Source organism: Dryobates pubescens, chromosome 14 (assembly GCF_014839835.1).
Source record: "Dryobates pubescens isolate bDryPub1 chromosome 14, bDryPub1.pri, whole genome shotgun sequence".
Lineage (NCBI taxonomy): Eukaryota > Metazoa > Chordata > Aves > Piciformes > Picidae > Dryobates > Dryobates pubescens.
In genome coordinates, this window is record NC_071625.1 from 12,703,503 (window position 1) to 12,720,962 (window position 17,460).

At 42.2% G+C, this 17,460-nt stretch overlaps 2 protein-coding genes across 2 annotated transcripts in view; one reads left to right on the forward strand and one right to left on the reverse strand.

Annotated features, from left to right (window-relative positions):
* Positions 1-4,075, reverse strand: part of EIF3H (eukaryotic translation initiation factor 3 subunit H) — an 83,184-nt gene extending 79,109 nt beyond the window's left edge. The window contains exon 1 of the mRNA XM_054167412.1: positions 3,921-4,075. Coding sequence (XP_054023387.1) covers positions 3,921-4,040 — 120 coding nt within the window. The 5' untranslated portion in view covers positions 4,041-4,075. The remainder of the gene's footprint in view (positions 1-3,920) is intronic.
* Positions 4,076-9,893: 5,818 nt separating this feature from the next.
* UTP23 (UTP23 small subunit processome component) lies at positions 9,894-15,066 on the forward strand. Its single transcript, XM_009897141.2, has 3 exons — positions 9,894-10,157; positions 12,439-12,613; positions 13,521-15,066. The coding sequence occupies exons 1-3, from the start codon at positions 9,970-9,972 to the stop codon at positions 13,902-13,904; spliced, it is 747 nt and encodes a 248-aa protein (XP_009895443.1). The 5' UTR covers positions 9,894-9,969; the 3' UTR covers positions 13,905-15,066.
* The last annotated feature ends 2,394 nt before the right edge of the window (positions 15,067-17,460 follow it).

Consider the following 17,460-nt stretch of genomic DNA (forward strand, 5'->3'; position numbering starts at 1 on the left):
AACAAGGCAAAAGCAACTTAGATACTACAACTACAGGAACTAATGAGCAACAATAATGTTAGGGTGGTTTTAAAAAGGTAGACTTACATGTTTGTATGTATGTATAAAAAAAAATAAAGAACCTGTACATACCATAGATGAGAATACAAACCATCAGGCACACTACTAACATCACCAAATCAGAGATGATGTAAGGAAGCTTAAAGTAACAATCTGATTAAATCAGTCATATCTGACACAAGAGAAACACCTACACTATGGCCACGCTTGTGCAAATACAATGCAAAGCCTACAACTTCTACCCATCTCTTGACATATTTATGTTTTAGCCAATGTATATTTGCGTTTAATACAAACAAAATGACATAGATAGCTAAAGGCTTAGCTTAAGTTCTCTACAAGCTTTAAGAAGCACATGTAAATACATTCTCAAAGACTCATAGAATTAAGTAGCTTTGACGAATATTACCTGGCAGTATTAATATGGCCTCTAATTCTCATCTTTAAGTTTGATGACTTAAAGATTCAGCAGTCTCCCATCCTTTGCTATCCATGTGCTTTTCTGCACATAGGCTAAGATAATTGTGTATTGGATCATTTCAAGGAAAACTTTTTATCTCAACATGCACTCTCAATCCAGAGTGTTTTCTATGTTACTTTTCTCTCCCATCCACAGGGTTGAGGGCGGGTTGTGAGAGCAAGTTGTGCTAACCCAGGCCTGATCTTACGTCTCTTTAAGGGCCACGTCAGTTCATCTCTGCCTTCAGTTTTACATCTTGCCTGGTATCACTACTAAAATTGTGAAAACTGCAGAAATATGCTGAGGAGGCTACTTTAGTTGCTACTTTAGAAAGAGAAAGGTTGGAAGCTGCATTAAAAAATAAAAAAAAAAAAAAAGTCTAGAAAAATCTCAAAGCTTTCATGGAAATTCAGAATCCCTTATCAGGACTACACTGTTTCCTAGTACTTCTGATAGGGTAACTTAAAAACTGGAGAATCTACATGCTGCTTCATTAAGCAAAACTCAACTTTCAGTTATCCTAGGAATACAAGAGTTCCCAAGATCAGGTTAAGTAGCAACAGGAAGCCAGCCAGCAAATGAAGAACAACAGTCTCACACCACCCTACAGCCAGCAATCTGCTACCTCCAGTAAGGCAATGTAATACTAAGCCTAACTAATGTTATACCATATATATGGTTATCTTGTTGAAAAGAACACAAATACTGCAAAAGTAAATTCTGAACAGTTACTACAAACATGAAACAAGATTATTCTGCACTGACAGAAAATATGTATTTAACATAAGCTTTTTCTACGCTTCACATAAGGAGGAGAAAGGGTAGCACACCTCTCTGTTCCTACTCTGTTTATGAGTAACACATGAAAGGAAAGAACATGAACTTTCTTCCCAGTTGCTCATTTTTCCTGCTGAATGGAGAAGTAGTAGCAGACACAAATGTAATATATGCTTTTAGAAAGCTCTACATGGACAGATTTAAGAAGGTGTAAGCTCTAGTTAGGTCCAAAAGCCTACTGCAAACCAAGCTGCAAAAAGGCAGTCATGACTTTTTATTTTCCCTTTCCAGTTTTTATATTATTAAAAGCATCACTTGTTCAGCTGTGATTACTGCAGATGGATACTATAAAACTTACAACTACTGTTTCTAAGAACTCCAGAAGGTGTTTAGGGGTCTTCATAAAGCTCCTTATAGTCAAAATCATTCACAAATTAAAGTTATCAGGGAAGTGCTAATCTCTCAAAGTAGGAACATAAAAAAGCAGCTTGCCCACAGCCACACAGAAAGAAGGAAAATTAAAAGAGAAAAATATCCTATGCATCACCACTTCTGTGAACACACATTTTCTTTGGCCTACTTCAGTGGAGGGAACATGATGGAATCTCTTATTCAGATCTGTACAACACAAAGCAAAGACAACAAAATGTGATGCATTGGCACTCATCTTCTGGTATTTTTCTGAAGATGGTCAAAAACAAATGCATGAACTGTTACATCTCCTCCAAAAGGAAATAAACCCCCACACATTATAATTGTGAATTTCTGGAGGATTATTCCTAATTTCTTCAAAAGACTAGATCACATGTACTGGAAACTGCCTTCACCATAGGTTTATTTGTTAAGCATAATTTTTCTGACACATTGCTGTATGAACAAAAGTTCCACATGAAAAAACTGAAAGCCATGTGATACTTTGTTTGCTGAACCAATAACAGCTGAATCAGCCCAAGCACTTCATGATGGCCTAAACCAGTGACATATTAGGACTTTCCCTAACATGTAACTAAACTTGTGTTATCCCTTAAAATTGTACAAATTCTTACATACCCTACACGTCCCTCTCATAGCAATCTAGAACAAACACAGGCTGCCACTACTAATCTCTGTTGATAAATAAACCCAAAGCAGATTACAATACCGTCTTAAAGGAGTAACAGAAATCTCATATTTCTCTTCATCACATTGTCTAAACTGCAATACCCATTCAATAATTCAGAGAATGATCAGTTCCAACTCAAAGATGCCTTATTTAACAAACCTCTATGGATCTGCATCCATATTCAATCAGTGTCTTTTTCCATGTTATAAAAGAAACTGGACAGAGTCAAATTTATTTGATATTGCAGTCAAGCTAGATGAAGAATACCATCCACTTTTGCTTATCACACCTCACAAAATGTACTCCTAATTCAGATCTGTCAATGTAACTGTATGCCTGCATAATCTGTCTGCTATAAATCTCTCAAAAATTAATCAGAAAGCAAAACCAGGTTCAAGCTATCAAAACCAGAATACAACAGCAGTGGGGCAAAACTACCTGCCCCCAGCCCACTGGTCACACTTCTTTTGATGAAGCACAGAATATTGTTGAACTTCTGGGCTGCAAGCACGTGCTGATAGCTCATGTCCCAGTCTTCATCCATGACCATCCCCAAGCTCTTCTCCATAAGGCTGTTCTCAATCCCTTCATCTCCCAGCCTGTATTGACAGGAAGGACTGCCCTGATCCAGGTACAGACCTTGCACCTGGCTTTGTTGAACCTCTTTAGGTTCACAGTCATGACTGGATACTGTCACTAAATGCCAAGTGGGCTTCAAAGCTTGCCCCAAATGAGAATCTTCCTTCTCATTACTGGTATATTGGCTCTCCTTCACACTTCAGCTGTGTAGTGTTCTGGTGACATTTGGGAAAGATAATGAAGAAGCAACAAACATTTCTATCCTTATGAAGTTTAAGTGCATAGTGTTCTTCTATTTCATCTCATTGTGAGTAACATCAATTGTATGAGACATGAATCAACACAAAAACATCCAGCAGCAAAGCCAAGAACCGACTTCAGTAGACGCTCTTCTGCTTGAGGTCAGCAAGGAACAACTCAACTAGGATGGCTTCATTCTCTAAACCCCTTCCATCCATCGTTTTCTTTTATTTCTTATTAGTAAGAGCCAGTAGGTGCTAGTGGTCCTAACAGAGTAAGCAAAAGGCACAATGAATGATGGAAAAACACTCCATGCTTGCCAGCTGTTACTCGTGTGTAGTTTTCAACAGTCTAAGGTATGAAGGGTGAAACTGAAAAGCTTGGCACCAGCACAGCACAGCTGAAGTTAGAATACGAGTAAAAGCAACTGACTCCTGCCCTGTCCCGGCCTTGGCTTCTACACGGGAGAGTGTCACTCCCCTCAGCGGGGAGGGACATGCACAGAGGGACTCTGGCTACGGACTGGGAAACTCAGGAGGATGAAACCCTTGGGGGCGCCAGGCGACCCCGGTCCCGGGACGGACACTATCGTTCGGCCACGACACCGCCCCACAGACGGGGCCAGCCCCGCCGACAGCTCCACGCGGCCGCGGCCTCTCCGCCCGTCCCTTCGCCAGCAGTGGCCCCAGCCCCTCCGCTCACCAGCCCGTCGATCTGCACTTGCTTGACGGCTGAGTCGCCTGTGGCGGCGGCCTTGCCTTTGCCTTTCGAGGCGCCAAAGCCGCTGCCGGCAGCTCCGGAGCCTTCCTTGCGCGACGCCATCTTTCCCCTTGCACCGGCCGGAAAGAGAAAAATGAAACAGCGGAAGCGACGGCGAAGCCGCGGCGGCGCACGGCGAAGCGGCTCCGGAAACCCGCGCGGACTCCCGACGGGAGGCGCAAGTGCAGTGCCTCCGCGGGGTGCCGTGCGCGAGTGCCGTGGCGGGATTCCTGCGCGGCCTCCGTGCGGGGCAGCAGGCTGAGGGCAGCTCTGCTCGGGGCTGGGGGGACATGTACATCTAATAAACCAGCTTGAAGGAAAAACTTTGGATTTTAAGCTTTACAAAGCAAGACTCTTGTGGAGCTAAATGTCTGTCTTTAGGATGAGGGAGTCCTCAGTGCCCTGAAGGGATGCAAAATTTTAACGTTTGATACAAACCAACCCCTCAATTATTAATCTTGGTGTCCAGGAAAGGGTTTATTTAAGTGTGGTATTAAAGACTGGTCTTGCTTTGTTGCTTTTTGTTGTGGGGTTTGGGTGTGTTTTTTTTTAAATACTCTAAACCCTACACATTCTCCTGAAAGATGGAGTGGGCTGTGAAAGGCAGAGGGACCCAACACTACAAAGCTCCCCAGACACTGCCACACATACGGCCTCATAAAAATTCAACATTAACAATGTATCTGATGCCAATTTCAAACTGGGAGATGGGAGCATACTTGCCAACATCAATACAAAGATGTATCTGCTGTGCAGACACAGCATTTACCTGTTCCTACAAAGTGTCACAAAAATAGGCCCTGCCAGCTGCCTGCCTTGGGACTAGAAGAAGTTCAAGCAATTAATCTAGTGTAATAATCATCCCCCACACGGCAAGCCTATCACTGACCAGATCTGCACTAATAAGAGACCTAGATACCTACTTGAGATCACCTTGTGATAGATGTCTGAAGTTATGTGTGATGAATCCCATTTTAGATTTCCCTTTGGGAAAAAAAAATCTGTTAAATGAAGTTCAAGGGTGAAGTTTAGAATTGCAGCATCACTGAGGTCAAATGTGTCTTGTGCCCCAAAGAGACTGAAGCATTCATGTGCAGCAGGATTAGAGCACTGTGCTAAAAAATAGTTTTGTAGAGAGGCTGATGCAATAATGACCCAGAGTTTCAAGGCAGCATGCTGTGGCAAATGAGCTCAACCATTATGTAGATGTTGCAAATTTGAGTCCTACCCTTAGCAGGTAGGACTGAATGCTACATTCCCACTGACAGTGCCTTTTGAAGTTATTTTTAGAGAACAAAGTTGGTTGATTCAGTACTAAATTCATTTTGCTGTTACACACACATGCGTATCCAGTTTAAATTTACAAATATTATCAAACAGCTTTAAAGAAAACTGTGATTAGAAAACAGTATTATGGTGGCTTTCAAGCTTCAGTCCATGGACTGATAGAGATCTGAGGGCTACTTTAATGATGCTGGTGAAAGGAAAAAAACATCTGGAAAAGAATGAAAACAAGGGATATGACAAGTTTGATACATTATTCTTCCCTATCAATTTTGGAACAGAAACTCAATGTAATTTAAAAAGGGGGGAAAAGCAAAACCAAACCAAACCAAAAAACCCAAACAAGACCAGAACCCGCCCAAACCAACAAGTAGCTACAGCACAGAACAACAGCATGTTCAAAGACATTGCTGTGGGCACACAAAATACCTCCAGTCGAGGGACTGGCATAGGACTTAAGTTACTTAGTGCACTGCCAGAATAATTCAGTCAATTTGGTTAATTATGATTACAAGAAAAATGAAGCACAAATATCAACTTCCTACTTTACAGGACTCATCAGATCACTGGAGGGAAGAGACTAGTGCAAATACTGAATAGGAGGCCATAAAAAGGATTTCAGACTGATAAATTTTAGCAACATTGCCCAAGCTAATCAGGGAAACCACAAAACAGAAGACTTCCCTCACAAAGTATTTTATAAAATTCAAGTAGTGCACAAACTTCATTAATAATTTGTGAACGATACTCTAAATCAAAACACAGCTGGAACTAAACAAAACTGTTTTATTCTCCAGTCCTGCGTAAGTAAAACCTTTCAATAATTCAGGTGTGATTTCTCTCTACAACGCTGCTGCACTATATCAGTGCTATGAGCAGAACTAGTGTTGCTAATGGAAATTATCTGATTCAAAGATGTAATCCCTTCCAAACTATCAGACTAAGGGCTAAAACAACTTGAATTATGTTTGTGTATGCTGCAGGCTAAGACCCTGCACATGAATAGTTACCAGAGACAGGCTAACCTGCAATGACTTGTTACCACTTCTAAATGGGGTCATGTCTGAATTCTGTTTTCCCTTCCTACCCTCTCAGCAATTCCAAATATTTCTAAACATAATGAACAACTTAATTTCATTATCACAAAGTATAGAGGAATAGGGAAGAATCACTTAGAATGTACATACAGTAGTCTGTACTTGCACTGAGACACACCACCACCTCAAATACAAAGTTGTGCTAATAACTACAATTGCTTAAACCAACATTAATTATCTACAAAAAGGAATTGTTTCCAGAAAAACAATCTCCAAAACCTGGTGGCAACGGATTCTCCTGACAGAGATGTAAAATTGCCTTGTAATAACCTGCACCCTTACAGAAGTCTGAAGTTCAGAAAAGCTCGTTTTTCTTGGAGGTGAGGTATTCAAGCTTAAACTTGCAGATGTCAATGAACAGGGGCTCATGGCACATTTCCATATGAACATAACACTGACCTTTTTCAATGTGCCATTAATACAGAATCATAGAACTGTTAGGGTACGAAGGGACCAATTCCAACCCCACTGCCATGGGCAGGGGCACCTCACACTAGATCAGGTTGCCCAGAACCACATCCAGCCTGGTCTTAAAAACCTCCAGGGATGAGGCTTCTGCCACCTCCCTGGGCAACCTGTTCCAGTGCCTCAACACCCTCATGGGGAAGAACTTCTTCCTAACATTCAATCTGAATCTACCCATTTCTAGTTTTGTTCCATCCCCCCTAGTCCTATCACATCCTGACACCCTAAAAAGTCTCTCACCAGCTTTCTTGTGGGCCCCATTAAGATACTAGAAGGCCACAATTAGGTATTCTCAGGGCCTTCTCTTCTCCAGACTGAACAGCCCCAACTCTTTCAGTCTGTCCTCATAGGAGAGGCGCTCCAGCCCTCTAATCATCCTCATGACCCTTCTCTGGACATGTTCCAGCACATCCAGATCTTTCCTGTAACAGGGGCTCCAGAACTGGACACAGTGCTCCAGGTGGGGTCTCACCAGAGCAGAGCAGAGAGGGAGAATCACCTCCCTCGACCTGCTGGCTATGCTTCTCTCGATGCAAATGTAATATACCTACTCTGCCTTAGCAGGCAGGTGCATTGCTTAAAAAAAGATTTGTCTAACATCTATTCTGTGTAAAGTAAGGCTTGTATTTGAGTGAAGTGTACTGAATATAAGCTTGCATTTAATCCATTACTTAAGTTCAAGTAAAAAGCTTATTCTACATAATTCTACACATGGCATGGTCTTTTTGCTGCTTTTGAAGTCCCTTTCTTATTCTCAGAATGCTTCTCACATATCACTCTCGGAGTGAAAATCCTTAGAACAAGCATCTGTTCTGGGTGGACCATGGCCAACAGACAAACACCCACCCAGCCTCTCACTCACTCCCCTCTCCCACAGGATGGGGTGAAAACAGGAGGAAGGCAAAAAGACTTGTGTATCACATTTCAGAAGTGATGGGACAGACAAGATCTATTAAATGCTCATTCTCTTCTCTCTTTTATTAAAAAAATAAAATAAAATAAAAAACAGTGTTTGGGAGAAGATATATCAGGAACTCTCAGGTCTCTCCAATAGATGCAGTTTCTCCAAGTACATGTTATTACTCTTCCATTAACTACAGTTATACTCAGTAGCGCTGCATGCCATGCACAGGTAATTCCAAATACCAACTACAGCTTCAGGAAACAGCACTGTGTATAAATCTTGTGTAATACAAGGGGTTCAGCCATCTGTGTTCTGCTGATGACAGCATTTTAAGCGTAAAGGAAAAGAAATATCCACTGGCATATCAGCTCCTTGTTAAAAAAGTTCTCACTGATAAATACAGTAGCACTCTACACCTACTTCGTTCAGATATTACTGATCGCATCACCAGATGCAAATTATTTAAGTCAGGCCTTTTCTATGCTTGTCTACAGCATCTACAGGATTCTGTTTCACTGATTAAGAACAACCTTTAGTGCCAGATATTCCAGTGCTTAATATGACCTCACACAGAGGAGCTCAGTGTGAAAATGTAGTAGCAGGCTACATAACTACATGGACATTTTATGCCAACAAATGTTTAAGTACTATTACTTACCATGAGACTGATTGTGACTTTAGAAGTTATTGGTACTAATACTGAAGTTGATTCCACTTTTGTTTTTCCCTAATTTTCTTGAAGAGAATCAAAGTGAAGAAATTGGTGATATTGGATTTTTTATTTGAAATAGGAAATGGAAAGTAATAAGGTGCAAAAGTGATAGAAAAACAGTAAAGGTGGGAACTGCAGCAGCACAGAAACCCCCAGGGACAAACATGAAATGCAATAAAGGAACTACAGGACCAGAATGTGAGCTTTGAAAATTCAATTTCTTTTCTGTAAGAATGGAGGTTTCAGATGCCAACATGGTTTCAGCCATGCTCTTAGACAGGCAACCTTTTAGCATTTGCTTGATTAAATGTAAAAGCACCAGTACAGTAATACCTGGATAAAGATAAGTGAATTAAATATTGTGTCCATCTATGTCCAAGATACTCATGAGCGCACACACAACTGTCCCCTAAGACAGCTGGAAAGATGGATTTAATAACAGAATACTGCCAACAGCACAATCAGACCCCATGGAAAATAACCACCTGGGTTTTTTTCCACCCTTCTTGTCCTTTTAAAGCAGCTTCCCACTTAAACGTTTTACTTTCTAGATCAGCAATTAAATGAGCTGTTTTTCCGTTTTCTCTTTAACACTAGCTAACCTCCTTGGAAGCAGATGTTGCCCATGTCTGTCTGCAAGCAGGAAGACCAGTATGACAGCTGGGTATTTGCTTACATGACCCTAGAGTAGTCTGACTGATTACAGCTAACTGGCAGGTACCTGCAGGTGTTTTTTTGCTTGCAGTACAGTTGTCTCTGGCAGAGAGATGCCTTCTGTTATACCTGCATAGCAGGACAGCTGTCTCTAAATGCTGTTTTGGTGGTGGTAGCACATCCCTTTGCCTGCCTAAAATACAGACATTCATTTCAGTTTCCTAACTGCTGTGTCTGGTGTGCTCCTGTTTTCAAGCTGGACAGGGAGGGATTTGGGCAACATAGGTTTCTGAAAGCTATTTCCCCAGACTGCAGTGAAATTGATTTGGGGGGAAGTACTACTAAAATGTTTATTATATGCTTTTCAATTTTGAGCACAGACCTTATGCTGATGCTTAATACAGGCAAAGAACGTAAACAGAGGTTGAAGGAAAGTATGCCAATACAGTCTCTCGGACAGTAATTCTAATTAAACCATTCTAGCGCATTAGGAAAAAAAGATGAAATCGCATCCATTTGTGATCTTAGCGAAGGGCAGGCGCTAGCGCAGCATCAGAGAACGCAGAGTAATGAATTCGTCTGCAGGTGATCGGTGTGTCGCGCCGCGGACCCAGCAGCTCCCCCGAGCCGCCCTTCACGGCAGCCTGGCCGCCTAGGCACAAAGGAGCCAGGCGCGGGCCGTGTCTGCCACTTTCCGCGGCGAGATGGCAATCGCAGGCCTCGCCAAGCCACAGAGACTACCCTCACAAGCAGGACGCTCATCCCGGCTTCATCTTTCCCAGACCCCAGCACCAGGCAGGGCAGTAGAAAGCCCAACCCGGCCCCGCCCCACTCGGCAGCAGGGCCCAGCGCAGCTTCCGGGCGGGCAGCGGCACCATGAAGCTGCGGCGGCAGAAGCATGCCAAGAAGAACATGGGCTTCTACAAGCACAACTTCCACTTCAGCGAGCCCTTCCAGATCTTGCTGGATGGCACCTTCTGCCAGGCCGCGCTCCGCAACAAGATCCAGATCCGGGAGCAGTTGCCCGGCTACCTCGGCGGCTCCACGCAGCTCTGCACCACCCGGTAAGGCTCTGCCGCATGGAGCAAACGCGGGGCGGGCAGCAGCCGCGCCGCGCATGCCCGGGAGCCCCGGAACGGGGAGAGCAGCGCATGCGGGAGAGTTGCTGTCATGGCCGTGGGGCCTCGGGGTGGGCGTTGAGGGACTCTAGGCTGGCGTGGTTATGTGGCGAGGGCGGTAGCGTAGTGAGGAAGCAGCCCTGTGGGCCACAGTTAGCGTGCAGGAGAGCAGGAGCTTCTTTCAGGACCAGCCGCATTGCCGATGTTGGCAGAAACTGTTGAGGCATTGATGAGGTGGGGCGACAAGTAATCCCCATGTGTGAGGGATGACTGGATGGGCTTTGTCCCACTCACAGCGTCTTCTTGGCAGAGTGAGAACAGAGGCAAATCTCTTGGACAGGGAAGGAATTGCTGGTGGTCTGGAGTTTCAGCCTGCCGATACAGGGTTCATAGAACCATAGAATTTTTACTGTTGGAAGGCGCCTCAAGGATCATGTAGTTCCAACCCCCCTGCCGTGGGCAGGGACACCTCACACTAGATCAGGTTGCTCAGAGCCACATCCAGCCTGGCCTTAAAAACCTCCAGGAATCAGGCTTCTACCACCTCCCTTCCAGTATCTCACCACCCTCATGCTGAAGAACTCCTTCCTAACATCCAATCTGAATCTACCCATTTCTATTTTTGTTCCATTCCCCCAATTCTATGATTCTAAGACAGCTGGAAAGATGGATTTAATGACAGAATACTGTCAACAGCACAAGCACATCCCATGGAAAAGAATCACCTGTTTTTTTTTCACACTTAGGGTTCTTCCCACAGTAGCTATTTTTAAGGGAGAACAGCGTGTGCTAGACAAAACTCTGGATTGTGCATGCAGAATTTAAGTTGCCTTGAAGTTGCCTTTGTTTTTACTTGACTTTGTATATTGTCTGTGATAAAATCTTCCTGACTTGGGTTTCTGCAAAGACAGAATAACCAGCTGTCCATCTTGGAGGCAAGTACTGAAGATATCAGGAGAATGTATACCCCAGCCTGCAAAAATTACACATTGAGCCATCTTTCAAAGCATACAAAACTGGCCCATGCCTCTAGATAGCAGAAAGGACCAAGTGATGATGACCTTAGCTGTGAAAGGTTTGCAAATCACTTTAATCCAAAGTGTATTGCAGTCATGTCTAAATGTCACTTCCTGCTTCCTTCTTTCAGCAATCCCTGTTGGTCTTTTTGACCTGTTCTCACTTAGGCTAGCTTAAAGGACTTGTTTTCCCTGCTGACAGAATGTTAAGTTGGTGAGGCAGAAACTCAGTGACATGACCACTGTCATGTGGCTGAGAGAGCTGGGGTTGCTTAGCCTGGAGAAGAGGAGGCTCGGGAGACCTTATTCCTGTCTACAACCACCTGAAAGGAGGCTGTAGACAGGTGGGATTTGGTCTCTTCTCCCAGGCACCCAGCAACAGAACAAGAGAACACAGTCTCAGGCTGTGCCAGGGGAAGTTTAGGCTCAAGGTGAGGAGAAAGTTCTTCACAGAGAGAGTGATTTGCCATTGGAATGTGCTGCCCAGGGAGGTGGTAGAGTCTCTGTCTGTGGACATGTTCAAAAGAGGATGGGACGTGGCACATGAAGCCATGGTTTAGTTAGTCATGAGGTGGTTGGTGATAGGTTGGACTTGATGATCTCTGAGGTCTTTTCCAACCTTACTGATTCTATGACTCTATGACCAGAACTTCCCTGAGGAAATGAGCTAGCTTGCTGTTAGAGTCTTTGCAAAGATTGTTCTCAAAGGCTAAACATTCTTCTCTGGAAAGAAAAATAGTTGATGCCGTATCCTTGAAGCCATGTTTCAAGGCCATATATTCCTACCACTGCCCACATTTAATTGTAAGACCCAGTGGCTGGAGTAACTTAAATTTCATCTCCTGTTCACTTCTGAGTATCCAAGCTAGCATCCACACAGACACTTCTGCATGGATGCTTTCTGGTGTGAGCATCTGCTCCGAGTGCTGCTAACAGGAAGATTTTAGGTTTGCAATTTCTTGTCTAGTTGGAATGTTGTGTAACCATAAACTTAGAGATTTTTAATCGCATGAAATACAGAATCAAGGAAATCTTGCTGACATCCTCAGATAGGCTACTGCCTTCAGATTGCCAGGTACTGTTTACAAATCACAGAACCCGAACAACTGGCCATTGCTCATTCCTAACTGACTCATGTCAACCTTTTGCCGTTGTAAAAAAAAGTGTAGTAGTTTTCTCATTTAGAAATCACTGTTGCTTTTGGGTTTTAGGTGTGTTATTAAAGAACTGGAATCATTGGGGAAAGCACTGTATGGAGCAAAATTAATTGCCCAAAGATCTGAAGTTCGAAACTGTTCTCACCACAAGGATCCTGTGAGTGGTTCAGCCTGTTTACTTTCCATGATTGAAGATGGCAATCCTCATCACTTCTTTATTGCTACACAGGTAAATGCTCATGGGAAATGTAACTCCATTTCACTTGAAGTGATCCTTGATACATAAGGATAAGGAAACCTACGGGAGCCTGGATAATGAGCTTTTTAAGTAGCTCATGGGAATTAATCTTGTAAAGCCTTACTCACTCTTTAAATGTGTTTGTTAATTCTGAAGTAGGGAATCTTCTGTCTCACTTGAACAACTAGATTTTTTTCTTTACCCTAAAAGGTAAGAGGGTATAGGAGAAAGTGTAGAAAAACGTACTGACCACATCCTGAGACATGAAAAAACAACTGATGAGTGTTCATTTACATACTGCTTGTGTGTGCATCTCCTGCCCTGAACCATCTTGCACCGTAGTCTGAAAAGTGGAATTAAGTGCTAAATGAGCATATAACTTCAGTGTTAAGACATTTTGAAAGTTTTAACTAAATAAAGGTAGAACCTGTGGACAAAGAAGAAAGGCAGGGATTATTTTCTTAGCTCTCTTATTCAGACCATGTGTATAAATTATATAGAATATATATACAATGGTGTACAGTTGAATTCTGTACACTTACCTAAGAGGCAAGTAGTTTAAAGTGGCTTGTAGAAGAAATCCTGTTGCTTCTTGTGAAGTGGTGGTCTGCATACCAATGAACTGGGACTTTTTCCTTAAAAAATGCATTTCTCTTTATACATGCAGTTAAAAAGAAAATGCTAACAGCTTTTCCACCACAAGTACACCTAATCAGAAGGAGAGAAATTGAAATTGAAATTGCTCTGAAAGGCAGCGACATGTATATTTACTAGATTAAGTTTAGTTTCTTTTTCATAATGTAATTTATCTTCATAGTTTTGTATTAAAAGTTATGTGCATTTGAATTGCAAATACCATTTAATCCCAAAATATTGACTCAAGTATTTAATTTTACAGGACCAGGAATTAGCAAACAGAGTGAAAAAGAAGGCCGGCGTTCCTCTCCTCTTTATTATTCAGAACACTATGGTGCTAGATAAACCTTCTCCTAAATCTTTGGCATTTGTTCAAAAGTTGCAGACAGATCAGCTTGTTCCAGAGTACCAGAAACAAAGTATTGTGCAGCTCAAAGAAAAAGAAGGACTAGCTAAACAAGAAGGTGCAAAGAGAAGAAAACGGAAAAGGGCAGGTGGCCCCAATCCTCTCAGCTGTCTGAAGAAGAAAAAGAAAACACAGGAGGGTCAGGAGCCTTCTGCTGAGAAAAAGAAAAGAAGGAAAAGAAAACGAAATAGGGTTAAAGCAGAAGGCGTGCAGTCAGTGCAGAAGAATGGAGAAGAATAAAACCCATCATTATAAACAATGAAGGATTTGAACATTATTTGAACTTTGCAAAAAGAAAGATTGCTATGCAATGAAGTTGATAGTATCAATTATCTTACTATGAGGCATTACTGCTTATTAACTGCATCTCAATGTTTGCAGGTTATTTTCCTAGTAATTTATTCTGTTGTTTAGTAATTGGGATTGTGACAAAATATTTAGGAACCCTCGTGTTTCATTATTCTCTCCAGCATCTTGATTCCTTCCAGAGAGTTCACATTATCAGCAGCAATCTTTTCTAAATACTTCTTGGGGTTCATATGGGTTTGGGTGGGATACTAGACCTCTTTCTTCTGCTGTTCTTCCTAAAACTAGTCTTGACAGTTGTACTATTAAAGAATATGGAACTAACTTAAAAGCGCATAGTGTCTTATTTACCTGTATTGTTTGAATACAAAAGTTAACTCTTGTGAAGTGTCCTCAGCAAGTGCCTTCCAGCCTAAATGACTCTAAACTCTGTGTAAAACTCACATGTCTGTGTTCATGATGTGTATTTAAGAAAATCTTGGAGGGTGTGTGATTGTGTTGATACTCCTGACATCATAATGGCATCTTAGTGTGTCTAGTTTATCTTTAGTTTATTCTTCATTTATTAAATAGGATGAAAGCAACTTGAAAGTGCTGACTGAATTCCCTGGCTAACATCATCATTAGAGGGTAGCACAGCTGTGGAGTAGTCCTGAAATACAATCAGCTCTTACCAGACTTCAAACTTTTCTCAGTACATTTCTGCTTAACTGAGACGTAATTCTTCAAAGGAAAGATTTCTGTTTCTTCACCTACATGACTTAAAGCCATGTTTTTTAAACAGTCTTTCACCCTACATATTTTATGTTTGCAGAGTAGTTCTTACATATGCATTATGTGCACAGGTTCTCAAATATCTGGAGTAGATACATGACTATCATGTATACTCCTTTCTGTTGGCTTTTCAAATTACAAGGACAGCTGTTTCATGGAAACCAGCTGAGTGGTGGGAGCTTGCCAGTCTTAGTGGAAACTGCAGGGTCTTTCCCTAGAATATGCAAAGATTTCCCTCCAGCCACTGCAGGAGAGATGTATCAGGGTGCTCTGTGCTGGCAGCACTGCATACTGCTGCAGCAGCCCCAGCTTGAAGTCATTCCTCACAACACAGCTGATTGGAGTGCTCCATGCTTTATTTATGCCATAAGAGAGACTATATGTGCCTTGGGAACTTCCTGTGAGCAATGGAAGCAGCTAGACTCGAGAGCTTTCATTAAAATTTGGAGCAGTCACACTCATCATGATACTGTTCCTACATGGATTGCTAATAGTGAATCCTAAGGAGGAATTTAATAACTCCTAGAAATTCTGTAATGCGGAAGTATCTGTTTAATGTGTATCACTTTTGTCAAGCTGTCATCTTCCCAGCTCTTTCACTTATGTGGGCACAGTACCATGTTAATGTAGCTTTCCTTCCCATACCCCCTTAAATATTGCTTGTATTTCTTCCCATTCCCCAAACCCACCCACGGAAAGCACTGATATAAGTAAAGTCTGAAGCAGACAGCAGAGATGGTTCATCTTCAAAATCTTCTTCTGAGTCAAAAGTATGTTAGAACATTCTAACTTTACTAAAAAGACTGGTTTTAAAACAGTATTTTGCAGGTGCTCTCTGGATGTGCTGCTCTGCCTGCCAGGCTTTGGTAGAAATACATTTAGCTGGCTCAGACTAGGAACCATGCTGGAGACCCTCTAATAATTCAATGTGAGTCAATAGGAGCATCCCTAGGCATGTGAAACACCACTGCAGAAGTTCCTTAGTGCTAAGTTTGCTGTTGCAACTGTTCAATTCCATGTTCTGCCCAAAGCTGTGGTGGTCAGTCCCACTCCCTTGTTTATCAATAAATGGTCTGGTCACACCTCTAGTATAGACAGGGTTCCCACTGTGAAATTTTCAATAAAATTCAGGATTGTTTTGCTGTAGGATGTCAGAGGGACTGATTCTGGTTTTGAAACTACAGAAAGCAGCCAGAGGTAAATTAAAAGGAGCCTGAGCAACAACTTCTTTAGGGCCATCGATTTCCTCTTTTCTCAGACAGGATAAATGTATTCCCTGAATCCTATGCAGTACCTCACTAAATCCTAAAAAAAACCCCACAGAAATAGCCAGTGTTGTACAGTACCATGTATACTACATATGCAAGAGTAATGGAAGAAGAAAACTAATGCTTCAACCCCAGTCTGCAGGGCATTAATGCTGAATTTAGGACAGTCTCATCTACCAGCAGCAAAAGATATTTACCCAGACTGCCTGCCAATTCCGTTGGCTGGATTTATGCATTGGTGTGATCTGGTATTGTACAATAAATCACTCCCTGAGCATCTGTTAACAACACTAAATAGATGATTTAATTAGAAGCTTCTGGAACGTGAGATGTTTTTGAATCATTAAAGTAAATATGAAATATGGTATGACTCGATGAATAAATTCTGATAGTGAAAGGAAAATAGGATGTCCAGAACAGTCCTCCTCATTTGTTTTCAGCTACACTGATCCAGCACAAATGACTTCTTCATCAGCTTTAGAGAGTTCCTGGAGTTTCTTGAACACGTTCTGTCAGATCCAAGATGAAGAACATCGGAACAATGCCATTATTTATACTCATTGCGTCCTTCGTATAGAAATTTCATGAGCAGCCACTGTATTTTTTATGCTTCTATGTGGGCGTAATATCTCACACAGGGAGCAGCCAGAGATACGGAGAATGAACAAATAAGAGCCCCAGCAGGTGTTATCATTTACAATTTTGTGGAGAAAGATTGCAGTGTACTGAGAGAGAATGGCAGAAAGCAGAAGTTTTTGTACCCGAGTGAGAGAGAGACTGCATCTTGTGATTTAGGGATGGCCTAACTAATGCTGAGAGAGGGGCTTATGATGTATTTCTGGTAATTATTATGTCTGTGCACTCCAAGCCCTAAATTTGTCTTGGAGAGCTCAGCTGTCTGCCCACAGAGGTAGTCATTTTGCAAAGGTTGCTGTGGCTTGTTACAGTGCCCAGGCTGGGCTCTCTCAAGAGGACTTTATTTTCTGATTTCTTCTGCAGTTGAGAGGGAGTACATGCAGCTGCGCTCCGTGTATGGATACAGGGAAGCAATGAAGCTGTTAACAAGGGTCCAATTAAAAACAACCCAGAGCTGAGGGCTGGGAGGTAGAAAAGAGACAGTAGATTAGTCACTGAAATTTAAAAGAAAACAATGAGGAGAGAAAAGTATATATGAGGAATTCTGAGTGTTAAGTGGATGAAAGAATTGGCCAGTAGCAAAAAGTGAACCAAAAATGGCTTAGAGGTCAAGGAGAGTAGGGAACAGAATAATAAAATAATAAACAAATTTTAGAAAGCCCACTTTTCCAATTCCCTGTCTGACTCAGTTGCTGCCTTTTCAAAACAGGGAGCTGGACTGACTAATCCACTTCACAGATCTTGTTCTGATGCTCACTGTCACGTTTGCCCCCGAAGGTACTTGGAGCAATAGCCTGGAATAGACTGAGGCT